Source organism: Bison bison, unplaced genomic scaffold (genome assembly GCF_000754665.1).
Source record: "Bison bison bison isolate TAMUID 2011002044 unplaced genomic scaffold, Bison_UMD1.0 scf7180017864526, whole genome shotgun sequence".
Lineage (NCBI taxonomy): Eukaryota > Metazoa > Chordata > Mammalia > Artiodactyla > Bovidae > Bison > Bison bison.
Window position 1 is genome coordinate 4,132,836 of NW_011495077.1, and position 18,215 is coordinate 4,151,050.

General features: G+C 36.8%; 1 protein-coding gene across 1 annotated transcript in view; it reads right to left on the minus strand.

Annotated features, from left to right (window-relative positions):
• Positions 1 to 5,688: 5,688 nt before the first annotated feature.
• ARIH1 (ariadne RBR E3 ubiquitin protein ligase 1) overlaps positions 5,689 to 18,215 on the minus strand; it is a 105,528-nt gene continuing 93,001 nt past the window's right edge. The window contains exons 12-15 of the mRNA XM_010831423.1: positions 16,741 to 16,798; positions 11,128 to 11,388; positions 9,979 to 10,091; positions 5,689 to 9,016 (exon numbers count right to left, since the gene is read on the minus strand). Of these exons, the coding sequence (XP_010829725.1) occupies positions 8,932 to 9,016; positions 9,979 to 10,091; positions 11,128 to 11,388; positions 16,741 to 16,798 (517 nt within the window). The 3' untranslated portion in view covers positions 5,689 to 8,931. The remainder of the gene's footprint in view (positions 9,017 to 9,978; positions 10,092 to 11,127; positions 11,389 to 16,740; positions 16,799 to 18,215) is intronic.

The window sequence follows — 18,215 nt, forward strand, 5'->3', positions numbered from 1 at the left end:
ACAATATGGAGAAGTCTTTAAAGCATTTTAAGTGAAAGAGCCAGATGCAAGAGTATATATGATTCACTTACATAAAGTTCAAAAGTGGCAAAATAAATCTATAGTTAGAAAAATCAGCAAATGATCACTGGAGTAAAGAGGAACAGGGATAATTTTAAAGATGCACAAGAGAACTTTCTGGGTTAATGCGAACATTCTGTATCTTCTTTGAGGAGGGTTATCTCACAGATGTATACAACTGTTGAAACATTAATGTGAACACTTAACAGTGCACATTTTATAATAAAGTCATTTCTACAGATCAACTTAAACTAAGGTGGGTTAAGGATACCTACTCCAAGAGCATCTGTTCCCAACCCTTTACCAACCTATCTGATTTGTTCTCCTCAGTGCAACCTTTGGGCTCTAATTTGTTCAGGGCTAGGCCCTTGATTATAGCATTTATCTTAAAGGGCACACAATTCAGTGCACCTAAGAAGTAGCATTTGTAATCTGTGAAGCAATTTTGTGGAACCAACAATGTATTGCCATTGGTTAGTGAACCACCATTTGACTATTTTAAGGCACTCATGTGTAGTAAGGTGATTTTAACACGAATAGGTGCTGTAACACATAACCTACCCTATTGCAAGGTAGTTAAAACAACGGAATAAAAATCTTTCAAAGGCATATAGAACACTATTACTCATTAAACCCACTCTCTGATATTTGCTGTCATGACCTTTACAATACTCTAAATCAGTCACATGATTTGGGGATTCAAATTTATTTCCTATTCAAAGCAGGGGGAGATGCACATGATGCTTCCTCCTTTGTTAGAGAACACTTTAGTATTTGCCCTAGTTATGGACAAACAAACCACAAGTCAGGATCATACGGTAGGAATTTATTAACAAGCAAACAACTCTGTTCATATCAGGAAGACCAGTTGGTTAGGTTATAAATGACTCGAGAGCAGGTGCAAGAACTTACAATTTTCAAGCATTCTATTAGAATGTTTACTGCCAAGTAGATCCACAAGAGGTGTTCCTAAATTCTGGTAATCATTTTATGTGGCACTCCCTGAGAAAAGGCCGTGACCTACACAGGTGGGAGTACACATAGGAGTCTCCCTACAAGAGGAAGTTGGGGAACTCAGGAAGTAGTGATGTTTTCGGATAGGGTTCCTCAGAAAACTTGAGACTGTGTGTTCTCTTCCTCATTCCTTAGGAACCCCATTTGGCCAACTGATTACAGAGAATCAGATCCTGATTCACAATTCAAAGAAATTGTCATTGGACATGCACTGACATAGTTTCTCGGGCACTGCTTTGGTGTTAAGCATACAGAAAACAATTTTAACCATCAGAAAGAAATCTAAAATCTATAGAAGCAAGTTTTCAGCCTAGACAGCTTTCCAGACAATTAACGATCTACCATAGAGAATTCTCTATAATCACCTTCCAAATTCCCACTCTAAAAGAAACTTGAATATTCCATGGCCAAAAGCAGGCAGCTTGAAAAGTAAATACCAAACTTTTAGATAGGTGGAATCCTGAGGAGGGATATACTGGAGCTAAATAAGACATCAAATCAAGAAATGTTACTTTGTGCATAAGAAGCCACATCATCAGCTCAAAATAGGTAAGAGATGTGCTTTCTGGAGAGGGCTGAAAAATAAGAGGCTTGCTTTTAAACTCTCATTAAAATGTGAGGGTGGCTCTGAAATGAGAGAAAACGGCATACTTTGAGTCCTTCTTAGAGTATCTGAGGTTAACAACAAAAAGATATGTTTTGAATAGAGAGAAGTCAGAAAGAATTGGTCGTTGAGTCTCCTGAGGTTGGAAGTCCCTTAACTAGTCTGTATAAATTTAGCAATTACTTTTGGCAAAGTTGTTTGGGAAACAGCTAGTGATGAAGTGAATTTAGTAGTCAAAATGTGCCTGCAGACCTGCCATTAACTGGCTAGGTGACTTTGAGCAACCCATAGAATCAGGATTAAGTGCTTCAGACAGACTGCTTTGTTCACCGTGGTAAAACAGTTCCCAACACTGCGGGTGCTGACTGAAGGAACTAAGGTTTCAATCTTCATTCGGCCACTTACAAACAGATGGCCTGAGAGAGAGAACCCACCTTCTTTGAGCTTCTATCTTCTTATTTATAAAATGGAGATGGTAACTATCTCATATGATTTGGAGTTTCAAAAACACGGACATGAAGCATTTAGTAAACACAAAATAAGTTAGACATGAGTATCTATCATATACAAACTCTTTACATTTATTTAAAAAGAAAACTTTCAGGGCATTTTGGTGTTGTTGAGGATACTTGTGATGGACAGCCAGCAAAACATTCTAAGATCTGCTTCTTCATCCACAGGGGTAAGCCCCCCCCAAAGTCACATTTGTACCAATCATAATGTCCCAAGGGTCTGTTGGGTTTTCTATACATGTGTCTGGGACAGTTAACATGTAAAACCTAGAGCTATGGTGGTAGTGGAGAGGAAAAGCAGAAGCCTTTAGAATGATGTAGACTATACAGACAATGCCAGTTTTAGGAGTCCAAAATGGCTTTCTAGTTCCTGGATCCAATCTCATTCTGCTTTGGGAGTCTATGAGACAACTTTGCATCCTTATTTTTTGCCTCAATTAGTACTAGTATGCTCATTAGTTGTAACTAGGCTTTGTTTTCCCATTGATTTTCTTTGATCCTCACAACATTCCTATGAAAAAATTATGAGGGAATGAACACATGGAATCAGACAAGCACGACACCACCATAAATGCTTAAAGTTTGAATTACTAATCTCGACACCTTTCTTCTCATAAAATAGGACAGCAATGCCTACTTTGTTTTAGAGCTGCCTATAAGATACATCTGGCAAGAAGCACTCAAATTATAGCTCCTATTGAAAGCAAATGTGTTAGTTGCTCATGTCTGACTCTGCAACCCCATGGACTGTAGCCTGCCAGGCGCCTCTGTCCATGGGATTTTCCAGGCAAGAATAGTGGAATGGGTTGCCATTCCCTTCTCCAGGAGATCTTCCCCACCCAGGAATCAAACTCAGGTCTCCTACATTGCAGGCAGATTCTTTACTGTCTGAGCCACCAGTATCCCCATCTTACAAAGGTAAAACTGTGGCTGAGAAATAGATATTCTTTCTACTGCACCAACCACACTCGGAATAACAATAAGAGAAAATACACTGTCTTAAAACATACAAGTTGATCAAAAGAATGAAAAAGTAATGGCCAAGAAGAAGCCTGTGACTTTCAAGTGCTCTAAATTTAACTGATTAAATGAAATTGTGCATTGACTTGAAACAGATAGCTTAACCAATATCCTTTGTTCACTCTACTTCCAGACAGGGTTCTTTTTCTTACTAAGAAAACGTAGTGCCAGTTGATGTGAATATTCTATTCAGGTTGTCAGTTCTACAGTACTTTTGGTTTTGTGAATTTATTTTCTCCAAGGTGTACCACTTATCAAAAAACCAGTAACAACAAAAATAACAAATCGGGGACTTCACACTGGACACTTAGGAGGCAGCATTCCACAAAAGCCACTCAGCTAGGGCATACAGCATGGCCCTTTTCTGAGCCTATGAATTTGCCACAAGCCCTATTGTCCCATCTGACTATAGAGTGCTCAGCTATACTCCTCTTGGCATCTATGTAAGTATCTACATCAATGGACTCAACCTTGCCTATGAGTCTTAGACGGCACTGCACAGGCATCAGAGTTGGGTGTGGCTTTAAAAATTAATACTGCTCAGGACACAACCCAAAGCAATTAAATCGTAATTTCTATGGGGTGGGACTCAAGCGTAGTTTGTTGTTTTTTTTTTGGCTTGTCCTGTTGAAGCATCTGTGATTTCAATGTGTAAAATGAACAATGACTTCCAGTTGCAATACAAGTTGGAAAACGATAGGCCCATGTGCAGCTCTTCTCTGACCCACATTTAAGAATATTTTAATAACCAACATTTCAAAATTGAGAGGCTCCTCGCAGAGCCCTCTTAGCCCAGGGCAGCCTATTAAAATATTTACCTGGTTCTTGTAGACATCTGAGTTTGACTCTTGTGTTGGTATCACTTGAGACCCATGGATTACTGTGGTAATAAGTTGTGCTTTTGGCATTGTTAGAGCTGCTACGTTATCAATGTGTGACTGATTTTTATTCTAATTGGCTTCCACTCTGAAAATGGCCCTAAACAAACATTATCTATAGTTTAATCATAGTCTAAAAATTGTTTTTCAAAAGAATCTATTATTTTCGCTACTCTAAAAGCTACTGCTAAAAGATCAACCACAGTTGCCTCTGCTCCTGCAGTAGGCATTATTTCATTATTTCTGGTTGAACATTTCCGAGTTAGCGATTTCATCCTGGGTATTTAAGTGGAGAAACAAATTCCTTAAAATGAACCAGAAACACACCAACTTTATCCCCAAAGAACTCTGAAAAAATATGAGGGGTTCACACTTTTTCCTGTTTCTAAATGAGTCAAGGTCTCCCCCTAATTCTCACTACTTATTTTCTGAAAAGTTTCACAGGTTCCACAGGAGAAATGCTGAGAAACAAATAGAAATATGCTTTTCTGTGCATTTTCAGTTATAAAACAAATTCTCTAACAAGTTCCAATGGACAATGCAAAAAGTTTCACACTGAAAATTCATTTAACAAATAATTTGACCTACAACTGCAAATTACTTGGCTACTGTTTATCAAATCAAATGATGCTGAACACTCTAACTCTCAACTCTATGTGTGATAGTCTTCTCATGATGCCAGTCCCAGTCACCAAGATGGGAAGGGTTATTCTTCTATCCATGGCTGATTTTTATGATGAGGCAAAACAGAGAGCCACATTAGTTGCAAATCCTGCAAGAGCAAATTAAAGATCAGATGTAGCATATAGCCTTCCTCTAACAGGAACAGGAACAGGTATTTATACAGTCTTTGATAGGTTCAGTACACTACAGATTAGATAAGAACCACCTTTCGTATCAAATGCCACGTCATTCTGAAACCAGATTAACAAAATATGATACAAAGAGGTAGCATGATGCTGCTCAGAAAGAATAAAGCTTAAGTTCGATAGGAGAAACTGTGAGATCTTGGACTAGTTGCTTAATCTTGTTGAGTAACCTTATCTTTCTTTTAGATAATGATACAAGTTAAAGTGTTCTGAAGATATTAAGTGATAAATGAACTCTGGTAATTATAAATCCAAATAAGACCAAATTAAACTGTCCTAAATTCTGGCCTTGAATATTAATGACAAAGATCTCAACTTGGGACCTTCTTTAAGACAACTCTCCCCTCATTTTGGCAGGAGATATCAGCGTCTAAAAGTGAACCAAGTGGAAGTAATGTGACGGAGTTTCAAGTTTGAGAATGACTTTTAAATTTATGTCTATAAACTGACAAAGATCTACTGGGCATCTAATATCACTCTTATAAAACGAATAGCAACCTAAATTCAATGTTCAAGACACAGAACTTGGAAAGCTTCCAGAAAATGCTCTGAAGGCTTCATTAACCAAGTTTATTGTTGGGGAGAGTCTCATTCACAGTTCCCTGCAAAGAAACTGAACCAAATCTTGACATTTTATGTTAAGTAGGAACAGTGAATAAGGCACATAATATAGGTGACTCTTAGGCCACCAATGTCTTTTTCTTAATATAAAAATAAACATAAGTAACTAATGGAATAACAAAATAAAAGTTTATTTTATTAGAATTAGGAATGTTCTTTCCCTCTGGGCAACCTGAACAGTCCAGTTACAATGAAAATCTAAGAACAGTTATTTCCACAGCACAGTGTGCTCTACGCACAAAATTACAGGGTTAGGAGCATTTAATCAATTTACCGATCTGATTGTCTCACCAACCCGCCCCCTCCCATCCCCCAAGTGCTCTATACCGGGATTTTTGTACATCAAGTCCTTTTCTCTCTTATGCTAAATTTCAGTTCCTAATCATGGCTGATCCACATTTTACACTGCAGATTCAACCATTTCAAATCAAGTCAGTCAGTCTTGGATCTGCTATATTTGTGTGTATGTATACACGTGTATTTAATGTATTTATTTAAACACACATAAAACATACAATCTGGGTTGCAGCGGATTACATAGAATTTAGAGTCTGATGATATATGCTACTCAATTTTACCACTGTGGTTTGTAGTCCTGCGCTTTGGATCAACAATTTTATTGTAAATTATTTAAGTCCATCTACTGCTCAATGAATTGTTCAAATGATGCATGCAGTTTTCAGAAGACCTCAAAAAGACAAGGGAGACCCTGGTGCTGACCATGAATAGAGCCCTCTGACAGAAAGACTTAGGTGAAACAGGGAAGCCATCATATCATTTGGCTTAAGACCTATCCCAGCTGAGATCACTGAAGTTACTTACTGACAATGAAAGTGATTAACTGATGGGAATTCTGTCAGATATGGAGATAGTTGTTAAAAGCTTGAAATGGAAAAGGCCAATTCATCTTGATCCATACATATTAGGGAATGCACCCACAACTGCAATACCCTCAGGTAATATGCCAACACTGAAACTAGAAAACAGCTCTAAAAAGCACTGTTCTTCCATGGGTGGGGGCTGTTATTATGAAGTGCACACACTGTTTCTGGATACCTCTTGTAAGGGGAGCGTGTAAAAAGGGTTTATGAGACTGAAATCTAGATACTGTAGTTAACCATGTAAGATATTTCTTAAAACACCACATATACACAAAACATTTTAAGGGGGCCACATATATCTAGATAGCAACTCTGGCTGCTTTTCAAAGTTACCAAGGAAAGGAACTTATTCAAGCTTTCTTAAAAAAAAAATCCTTAGTTTTGATAAATGTCTTTTAAGATTGATGCAGTCATTTAAAATAAAATCAAATGTTTGACAGGGAAAAGGAAGGAGAAGAGAATAAGGAAGAAGCAGACACTGAGTTCAGATTTGCACCTGAGGTGGCAAGGGAGGGGAGGATAAAAGGTATAGATAAAGTTGATCCTAGAGCGACAAGTGGTTTAAGGAAGCAGCATAATATACTCAGCAAACATTCACTGATTTCTGATGGGAAAAGAACAGTTGCAAGTACATCTCATGTAACAACCTTTTCTAAAAGGAAAAGTAGGGTTGATTTAGCAAAGCCTAACTTAGGCAAAAGGCCAGAGGAAAGTGAAACTACTTCCCAATGGAGTAGTAAGATGTACGGTGCAAGAGCAGACAGAGCTGCCTCACAAAAGGTAAACACTCCCTAGGCGCAAGACATTTAGAGGAAGACAAAGAGGTCCTTCAGCCAGAAGTGGTATTTAGTATTAAGACCTCATCTAGTTGCCTAGTTCACTCTGTACTCCTGTATAAAACTGACAGATTTAGGGATGAAAAATACCACAGCCAGAATGGCCTAAACAGATACATAGTTAATAAAACCACCACCATCCTTTACTTTTAACATAGCTCTTAGTAGAAATTTCATAAAAATGGACATCACAGCTAAAACGCCTTATTAATTCTCCTATCTGTTGACAAATAGAAAAGAAGCAAAGATTTCTATTTAAATGCACTAGACGGGAATATCAAGTTCTAGGATGTTTGCCTTCAAACTGAACCCACAGCAACACACACAAGCAATTTCAGTATCTGCCATTTTTAATTCACAATCTGAATCTAAGTGAATGGCTATTTATTTATATTTATATTTAAAGCAAAAACGTCCTATTTGACACCCTAACATAAAGAAGGGGTGAGAGAAGAGCCATAACTAAAATCTTAAAAGGCTCAAAGCAGCAATTAAAGGGACAAATTTTTGAAATGTGTCCTCTGGATGTTACAGGAAGCCTAGGAAGCCTTCAGCTGTGTGTATGACACGAGCCCCAAAGGCTTACGTAGATGTATGAGGCTGCTGAGAGGGATGAGGTTGGAGACTGGGTCATTCTTCAATGGCAGCAACAAAGCTCCCTGTTGCAGCCCTTATCAGGCCACGGTCAGAGCTTGACCTCTCTGTGCTCGACCAGGAGCTGGCAATTCTGGGCATGAGACCCAGGGCCAGCAACAAATACATCAAAACCAGAGAGGGCAAAGTAATTTCAGGAAAGGGAAATCAAAGAACTCTAGTTAGGTCTTCCAGAGGTGCTAAACCAACACACCTTTTATCCCAACCCTCAGCCCTGGAAAGATAAAGCAAACTGAAAGAAAATGCACAGCAAATAGACATAATCTTGAAGATTTTTAAAGAATAAATATTTTTTGTAATTAAACATTATGCAAACACGTGCCACGCTTGCTTTGTCCATGCATATGCACTATATACAATTTTGAAAAATACTGTGTTGTCCTCTTGTTTTAAAAGTCATATACAAAGTTTTTTTTGTTTTTTTTTAATTCCTCTTTCTGCCTACCCTCTTCCCCGCCCCAAGAATTTTCTTTACAAGGAACTAATCATTATTCACTCATGACCTTGGGGTATGAGAGAGAGACAGTCTGTGTGTGTGGGTATATCTGTATGTGTCGGGGAGAAACGGGAGAGGTCCTTTACCAAAGTACAACAAAATGGCTGGTTTGGACATGAAAAGCAGTGTCAAGGAGCAGTTTTAAATTTTAACTGTACTACACTCAGGAAAAAGAAAATGAAAAAAAAAGGAGTCAGCTTGGAGAATGAAGCTACGTTACAAGTTAAAGTTGGAGGGCTTTTAGTGTGTCTGTCACACTTTTGTTGGCGGCCTAGAATACTGTTGTACAATGGTTTATCTACCTTTTTTTTTATTACAATATAATTTACTTAAACTTTCCGTTAACAAAACAGAATTCTGGTACTACAGACCAGCGGTGTCAGAATAGGCTTAGTGCCTCCTTGTTTGTGTTTGTTTTGTTTGTTTTAATTGCATGAGCACTCTAGATGGTAAAGTTTTCAGAGTTCATTTTATGCAGGGCCATTCTCAGTCCTCAATGTACTCCCACAGATCTTTTTCATAGCCTTCATGCACATGCTGTAACAAAACCCTTCGTCGACTCTCACAGTATCTGTAATCAAAGAGAAAGAGAGAGAAAAAAAAAACAAACACCTGTTGTCAGCCTCCAGTAAATTTTTTTTTTTAAGAGGCATTTACTTGTTTTTTAGGGCTCCCTATAGTTTATCCAGACATAGAACCTGTTTTTAAAAGGCATGTTTTTAGGTCTAGATGTAAAGACATGACTATTTCTAATTTTCAAAAGGTATTTTTCGGAGTTTCTAGTTTGGGGAAATTAATTCCAGAGCAATAAACAGGCCTTAGAAATTATCTGATTCAATCTCATCATTCTACAGGTAAGTAAACAGTTTTAGGAAGAAGTAATTTCAGGGGGTATTCACAACTAAAATCTTAAAGTACTAGCGGTAGCTATAGTTGGCTAAGGGAAGTGAACATATTACTCAGGATTAAATTTTCAAGTCTTGCAAATTCCCAGAGATTTCCACTACTATTAAAGAGAAAACAACTTTTTCCAGCAAACAACTTTTGGAGAAAGAGCTCTACGTGAGAAAGCAAACATTTTGCATCTTTTACTTAAGAGGTGACATCTCTTAAAGTATCATCTATCCCTAGGACAAAGTAAATCTCTCCTTGGAAAATCAAATCTTAGAAAAAAATCTTTAAAAAGTCTGGGTAGCTCACTTGCCAAGAGCCACGATCCACCAGGATCCCTAGGCCAGGGCCAGCATGTTATTCTCACCCCTCATCCTAATAGTCACTTGCCCTTTTTGGGCTCCTTCTTCCTGTCAGGGCAATAACTACATAGATAAAGCCACATGGAAGAAGCAGGATCAGCCAGCACTGGCTGATTTCCTCCCTATGCCCAAAGGACAGAAGCGATCTGTGAGAAACATGGCAGCAGTTCAGTTATTGAATATGCTAAACCCAAGTTTCACCATCATTTAACTTCACCACTACGGCATACCACACCACCAGTGGCAGACATTTTTGCTCAACAACTAAAAATAAACTTACCTGTACTTATCTTGTACTTTCTGCTTTATATCCTGCAGAGAGTCTTGGGAAATATCTCGTTCGAGGTAACCCGAGAGCACCTCTGTGGCATTCTCTAGATCTGCTTGGTTATTCTGCAATAGGAAGGAGAATATATAGTAAATTCTGCCTTCAAAAGAAAGCTAAGAGATAAACTATCTTAGCTACTTCCTTAATAGACTGTACTCAACACCAATTTTCACAGGTGGTCAATTGTACCTCTAAAGTCCTTCATTACTTCCACCTCTAACAACTTGTTTTCTCTTTTTTTTCTCTTAGGAGAACTTTTTAACTATGAAAAGAACCAAAGATTTATCCATTACCTCTGGAAGAATACCAAGTATAATTTGAAAGTACTTAAGAAAATGTTTTTGGAAATCTAGCTCTGAAAACTATTATGTTAAAGCCTGAGAAACAAACAGAAATGCATTATTCTTTGTATCTAGCTAGATACCTAATCTTATCAGAAAACACTGTATGAAAGATTAAAATTTTGTTATCCAACCGTTACTAGTATAGCTAGTTCTGTACATTTACCCATCTAAATTCCCATCTGCTAGTCACTGTTACTATCTAGCCATCTATCCACATCAATACTGCATGTATAAATTTTAAATGAGCATCTCTACTTGAAAAAACTTTACTGCTGAAAGCCCCCTTTTAGTCACTACTTCTCCACAAAAGACAAGCTCCATATTTACTTCTAATACCATGTTATGAGTTTTACCTGAACAGACTTTTGAAAAGAACTTAAGATGTTCCTGGTGTTACATAAGCATATCTTAAACATCTTAACATTTCTAGAAAAGTATTATCCCCATTCTAAAACAGAGATATAGAAGAGGTTAAATAACTTGCTTCAAGTCAACAGAGCTAAAAAGTGATGAAGTCAAGATTCAAATTCAGGACTAATTGCAGAGCCTGCACACTTAATCACTAGCTGGCTAAACCACATCAATTTGAATGTAGTTTACAGCAAGATATCTGAATTTTTTGTACCTTCCTAATAAACGATAAACTTTTGATCCACATTCGGGGGCAAAGAGTAACCTTTAAAACTCTTATCTATAAAAGATAAGTAGTCCTATGACACACAGGTGGTTTTTTTACCCACTCAGTAACTATTCCTACCTCAAAGATAATGGACTGGTTATTCTTTTTGAGGTAGAAAGCGAAGACATAAGTGTACATGAGTGTGGCACGACACTGGCAGAGGACATCAACTGCTTTCTTCAGGAACTGCACCTCAATCCAGGACATGTTGTGCTGTTGCATCTCTTCCATTTTCTGTTTCACCTGAGCATATAGTTTGTGCTCAAAGCGGAGACTCTGCATGTGGTTCATATAGCGATTACAGTAGAACAGGTACCTCTGCAGGGCTGCCCTAGATCTCTGTCCCATTAAAAAAAATTAAGGTCACATAATTATAACAAATTTATTATAGGCACACAAAACCTGATATCATATTTACTGATGAAACGGAATAGGAATTTAGGCTAAAATCAAGAACAGAGAGACATCTATTGCTACCTCTGTTACTTAATATTTTTTGACTGTCCTATAGCTGTACTTTCCAATATAGCAGCCAGCAGTCACATATGGCCATTAAAAGTAAAATTTCAGTTTCTTAGTATTGCAGTCAGTGTCTACCAAATCAGACGGTGGTATTAAGAACATTTCCATCATTATGAATATTCTACTGGATAGCTCTGTTCTGCAGTGTGCAATAAGGTGCATCAATATTATAAAGTAAAAAACAAAAGAGAGGCAACCAGACATCATATAACTCCTAATATAATGCAACAGAAACTACACAGTACATTTAACACCAGTTAAGTGTTCTGTGTTCTTTCCACATCCCTCACCAAATCGTCTGAATGCGAGTATCTAGAATTAGCACCAGTTTCAGCAAGTTTAGGGATAGAAGAACCTAACCAGGGATTTGCAGTTGGGAAATCCAGAATAAGAAAAATGCTACAGCACAAAAATGATTTAAGTTTCCTCAACAAATAAATGGCAAAAGAAGAAGGAAAAAAAAAAAAAAAGCCCCAAAACATGAAAGGACCTACAGATTATAACATCACATCCAACTTGTGGACCTATATGGATCCTCATTTGAACCAATTATAAAAGAAAGTTTATGAGATAAATGGGGACACTGGAACACATATTAACAAAATACTGCTTCAAAAATATATAATAAATATATAGCATAGTTATAGAATAACATAATATACAAATACTACTACAGTTTTATGAAAAATCTTTTAAAGTACATGACGTATTAAAAAATATGATGAAGTATTTAAAAATATGATATCAGGTCTAAATTTGTTTTATATTGTTTATCATACTGCAAAAATAATTCACATGGGTCTCTCTTATTACACTGTAGATGTTAAGGAGATACACTTTTAAAAAAGTAATCTTGGGACTTGTCCAGTGGTCAAGACTTTGAGCTCCCGGTGAAGGGGAGAATGGGTTTGATCCCTGGTCAGGGAACTAAGATTTCACAGTTCAGTTCAGTTCAGTCGCTCAGTCATGTCTGACTCTTTGCAACCCTTTGGACTGCAGCATGCCAGGCTTCACTGAAACTCCAATACTTTGGCCACCTGATGTGAAGTGACTCATTGGAAAAGACCCTGATGCTGGGAAAGATCGAAGGCAGGAGGAGAAGGGGACGACAGAGGATGAGATGGTTGGATGGCATCACCAACTCAATGGACATGAGTTTGAGCAAGATTCCACAAGCAGCCAAAAATATCATTTTCTTCATATTAAATACTAGACACAACAAGATTAAAAAAAGCAATCTTGTTATAACTCTAGTACTTAATATCTAAAAAATGATTGTTGAATGTAACTACTATAGAAGGATTTCTTACCACACACATGGATTTCTTTTCTTTAAACACCATTCTCCTCTTCCTCTCCTCATGCCTATGGCTTACAAACAGTACAGATACTACGAGGCCTTATGCTTGGTCTCTTGCTCAGAAACACTAATTCTGAACCACATAACTAGCCAATCACATGATCCAGTATCTTACAACATGGAAACACCTAAAAAAACCTACACAAGTCATTATTTCAGCAGTCAGGTAGGTAATCAATGCTTACACAGTGGAAAATTATGCCAATCATATCTAAAAATACTATGACAATTATATCTATTCATTATTAGATAAAAATAATAGTATTGTTATTAGATATGATTATACATAATAAAATTATGCCAATTATTTCTAAAAATAGAATATGCAAAGAATAATCTACTTGGCATTTTACCTCCATACAAAGCACTAATATTTTCAAGAATTCCCAAGATGAAATGGAAAACCTAAATCATGAATTAAAATGTATGTTATAGGACTTAATATGACTAAGAGTTCTCAAACAGCTTGCATCATTAAGATAATTTTAAAATTCAATATGAAAAAAACCAAACCACCCACACTACCACTGCAAATAATACCCATTTTTAAATCAAATCCCAGAATCTGGACTGAGAAATGCAATGTCCTGAAAACGCTTTGGAAAAACACACAATAACATGACTGCTTAGAAGACGGATAGGCATCCCAGCTGCTGCCTATTTTTGTTTTCTAAGTTAATCTGAAATGCTGCCGCATCCACTCCTTTAAGTCTATGGCTGAGTCAGCAAGCATCACAGGAGAAGGAAGGAACTGAGCAATTCTAACAGACTGGATAGTCTGCAAAGCTGAAAACAGTTACTACCTGACCACTCACAGAAGTATACTGACTCTGGGTTAGTAGATAAGAAAATTTAGGGAATTCCCTGGCAATCTGGTGGTCAGGACTCTGATCTGACAGCCAGGGACCCGGGTTCAATCCCTAGTTGGAAAACTAACATTCCGCAAGCCGCATAGTATGGTCACAGAAAAGAAAAAAGAAAAGAAAAAAGTACCATATATGTTCTTTCTGTACTGTGTGCCAACCTTATAGTACTTTTTTAAGAACTACAACTGCCTAAAAATGGAAAACAAACAAACGAACTACAACTGCTGAGAAGCGGGCAAGAGAGGGTGAGATGGTTGCATAGTACCACCAACTCAACAGACATGAGTCTTAGCAAACACAGGGAATGGAATACTGAAGGACAGGGAAGCCTTGCGAACTGCAGTCCATGGGGTCACAAAGAGTCGGACACAACTTAGCAACAACAATATAACATAAATAGAATCATGTGACAGAGATCGCAGAATGCTATCTGTAGACACTGGCTTTTTCACTCAGCACAGTGCCTGTGACATCTAAATTGCTATGTGGATAAACAGTTCATTTTTTGTTATCACTGAATAATATTTCACAGTATGGATTACCATGGTTTGTTTAATCATTCACCAATTAAGGAAAGTTTTAGATGTTTCCAGTTTGGGACTATAACAAATAAAGCTGCTATGAACCACTGTTTAAAAAAAAAGAACTACAATTGCCAGAAAACACTAGGCCAGAGTATGGACGTAGAGGAAGTGAGGAAAGAATAAGCTAGGTGTGTATGCCATGGTGTGCTCCATTCTGGGAGGTATGGCTCCTACTAAATAAACAAATACAGTCAACTCATACAAACCCCTTTCCCTGTACACTCACAGGATCAGAAGATTCTAGTTTAGTCCAATATATTACCTAGAAAAATAATGCAATCTAATGTCTACAATCTATACATTAAAAGGGCTAAGAAGCTATGTCCAATAATCCACCCTCCCTGCAGATCTCAGAAAGGAATGCTACCAGCACCCAAACACTTACCAGTTAAGGTCAAGGATAACCCATACACTTTCCATTGTCAGCAAATTCTGGCTAGATTTAGCCAGACTACTAAAGAACCTGCCTGCCAATGCAGAAGACATAAGAGACCCAAATTCGATCTATGGGTCGGGAAGATCCCCTGGAGAAGGAATTGGCAATCCACTCCAGTATTCTTGCTTGGGGAACCCCATGAACAGAGGAGCCTGGCAGGCTACAGTCCATGGTTTAGCAAAGAGTTGGACACTACTGAAGCAACTTAGCACACAAAAACTAAAAGCCCACCATGGTAATTAGGAAAAATATAATGCTACATAAGAGAAAAACAGCATTTCTTTATGGATTGAAAAAAATATTATCATAATTAGAAGAAAACTTTAGGACAAAAGCAGAAAGCCAGAAAGGGAGGCGGGGGGAGCTAAGATTTAAAAACAAACCTGAAACAGAAGGAGATGCAATGACAAACTTAGCTGAATAAAAATGAAAGAGAGGACTCAATTCAAAATGGAGGGTGGGAAAGGCATAACTCTCATTGCAGAGTTTTTTATACAAAGGTTACATGGGTGATGGTTCTCAAATTATAGTCTGAGGATACTAGAGGGAACTGGAGTAGGGGTTCCAAATGATCTCGTTTAAACAGACCATGGAAATTTTTAAATATTAAAAATCTGATAATAACCTGAAGAAAACACAAACACTCGACCACCTGAATAAACTTATGACAACGCTTTCAGGTCTTACATTTGTAAAATGGCTAAAAATGGCATCAAGCCATACTACTTTAACTGCACCAGAGTTGAGAATAAGTGACAGGAAATACATTAATAATAAATTCTGATCAAATCAAATTTTGATGCACTGTAGGGATGAAAAGGCAATAGTTGATATATAGAAAACTGATGGGAGAACAAATTATCACGTGGTACTTATAGTAGTATAATAATACTAAATTCAAAAATTCTGGGTCTTAGTCTATCAACAGTAATTCAATTTCAACAAATAACTTATTTGTATAATTAGTTTTTTTGAGTTTCACTGGTTGTGGGTTTTTTCGTTTGGTTGTATAGCTGCTTAAAATAGTCCAGCTGGTTTTACTTTAAACACAGTTAATATAGTAATATTATAATGAATATAATGTAAACCAACATTATAACCTGTGGGTTTTTTCCCCCTTTAAAACGATCACAAATATTGTAAACATCTGAAATATGACAGCCTAGGTTATGTAAATATATTCTTTTGTATTTACAGTAATTTAAATAAATTTTAAAGGAGCCTTTGAAAAGTGAAATAATAACAAACAGGTCGTGTTCTGGCTTGCATCTTGGCAAGACAAGTCTTTTTAAAAGATTCTGGGAAGAGAAATGGGGACTTTCAATACAGAATGTATGAATGTAAGGGATGACTAAATTCTAGAATTCTACTATTAAGGCAGAATTACTAGCCTGAAAGGAACTCAAAGTGTTACTGAATCTAATCCACACCAAGGGTTTGAATCTCTTCTTCTATAAAAGTGGGTTATTTCCTTATTCAGTAATAGGGAAATCCCTACCTCCTGAGACAGTTCATTCCAAGTTACCTAAAATCATTAGAGCTTCTTGAACAATGAAGTAATTAATTAAAAAGAAGTGAGGCTGGATATAAATAGCAGCAGTGCCATTTAACAAATACTGTCCTTTAGACTCTTTGCTGGGCAGGGAACACCTTGCTATGGAAGACTACTGATACCTAGAGGTATGCTATATTACTAGACTGGTTTTTTTTTTTTTTTTTAATGCAAACAAATCTATAAATAGGAATACTCCTAATATGTATTTTGCATAAGATTCCCTTTCTACATGTATACAGATATACAGTATTTATTGGAATATCCTTTAACAAATCTTTCAGAATTGGAACTCTTTTGCTAAATTATTCCCTAATCAACAGATAATGCACACTCCTGTTCAACCGTTACCTGAAAATAAATGTACTTACCTCCTGTGCGTCTCTTGCTGCCTTTGCATCATCCTCATTATAGCGGTTACAGTTGTACCTGAAGTAAGTAAAGAGGATTCCATAAAGCCATAAATCAATGAAAAGGGAACAAATCACAGAATTTTAGCCTGGATTTAGCAATTATATAGAGCCAATATTCTCCTTTACAAAGATAAAATGAGGTGAAGAAAAAAAAAAGCCCCTAGGTGTTTGAATCCTTTCCAAGAGTATGTCTGTTCTCTATTAGTAAAAAGCAGTTTCCCACCCCCTGAGGCAGTCCACTCATTAAGTTTACTGATAATCATTGGAAAACATTGTTATTTTTTCATTTACCAACTGTAGTTTGAACTTCTAATTCATATTTTGAAGAAAGAGACTATCTCATCTCCTACACAGTCTGTTATTTAGCCAAATATTTTCAATTTTTCCAGATTACTCACCTTGTTATCCTCACTTGTATACACCAAAAAGAACCAACTGTTGACAGACTGTTATGTGACAAGTGCTGTGCTATATGCTTTATATGCTCTGAACAGTTTATGAGAATCCCTGAAAACTCAATATACAAAATGAGGAGCAAGGGGAAATCTGCCCAGAGAAGTCAGCTCACAGTGGAGATGTGTAAGACAGGCACTTCTCCTTCCTGATTACCTGTTTTATTTTATGGGAGCCTACATTTTGAGAACAACTGACATACACTATATTCCATCCACTTACTAAGGATTTTAACTATACTATCACATTTAATCCCCTCAATTACCTTATGAAATATGTATCATTATCCTCACTGAGCATATGAAGAATCCGATTTTGAGAAGATAAGCAACATATTAAGATCACAAAAGAAGAGTTTCAGAGGTGGAAATTAATCTGATGCCCTTCTGCCAACTGAGACCCATGCTCTTAACTAGTGAATACATATCTTCAGAATCTTTCTAATGATGACCTTTTTAGAAGAATTTTGAATTTAATATAAATCTCATTAAACTGAATTTATTATTCCAGCCTGTCAAATTCTTTAAGATTAAAATGGTTTATATATTCAATATCTCTCTTTGATATAACCCCAAAATATTGTATACAAAATTTTTTATATTAATTCAAGAAAATCATCAATACAATTGAACAGAAAAGCAGTATATAGTTTATGTGAATAAAAAAGATGTGGACAAAGCCTTTCAGCAAACCTTAAAGCATTCCACTAGGAAGACACAAATCTATTACCTGTACTCCCAAACATCTCCATCTGTAGTTCACAGCCTAGGCTACAAACCTCTGTCCACAATGAAATACCTTGCTGAAGTCTACCAAACATTCCATAATTCATCATCCTAACAATACCATTTGATTCTGGAATTTCACATAAGAGAAAAACTAAACAAACTAACAAACTATGGTTCATATGCAATTTGTGGAATGAGAAATTCTGAAAATTTGAATTACACTGTCTGCTCCCAATCTTAGGTTCCTTTCTA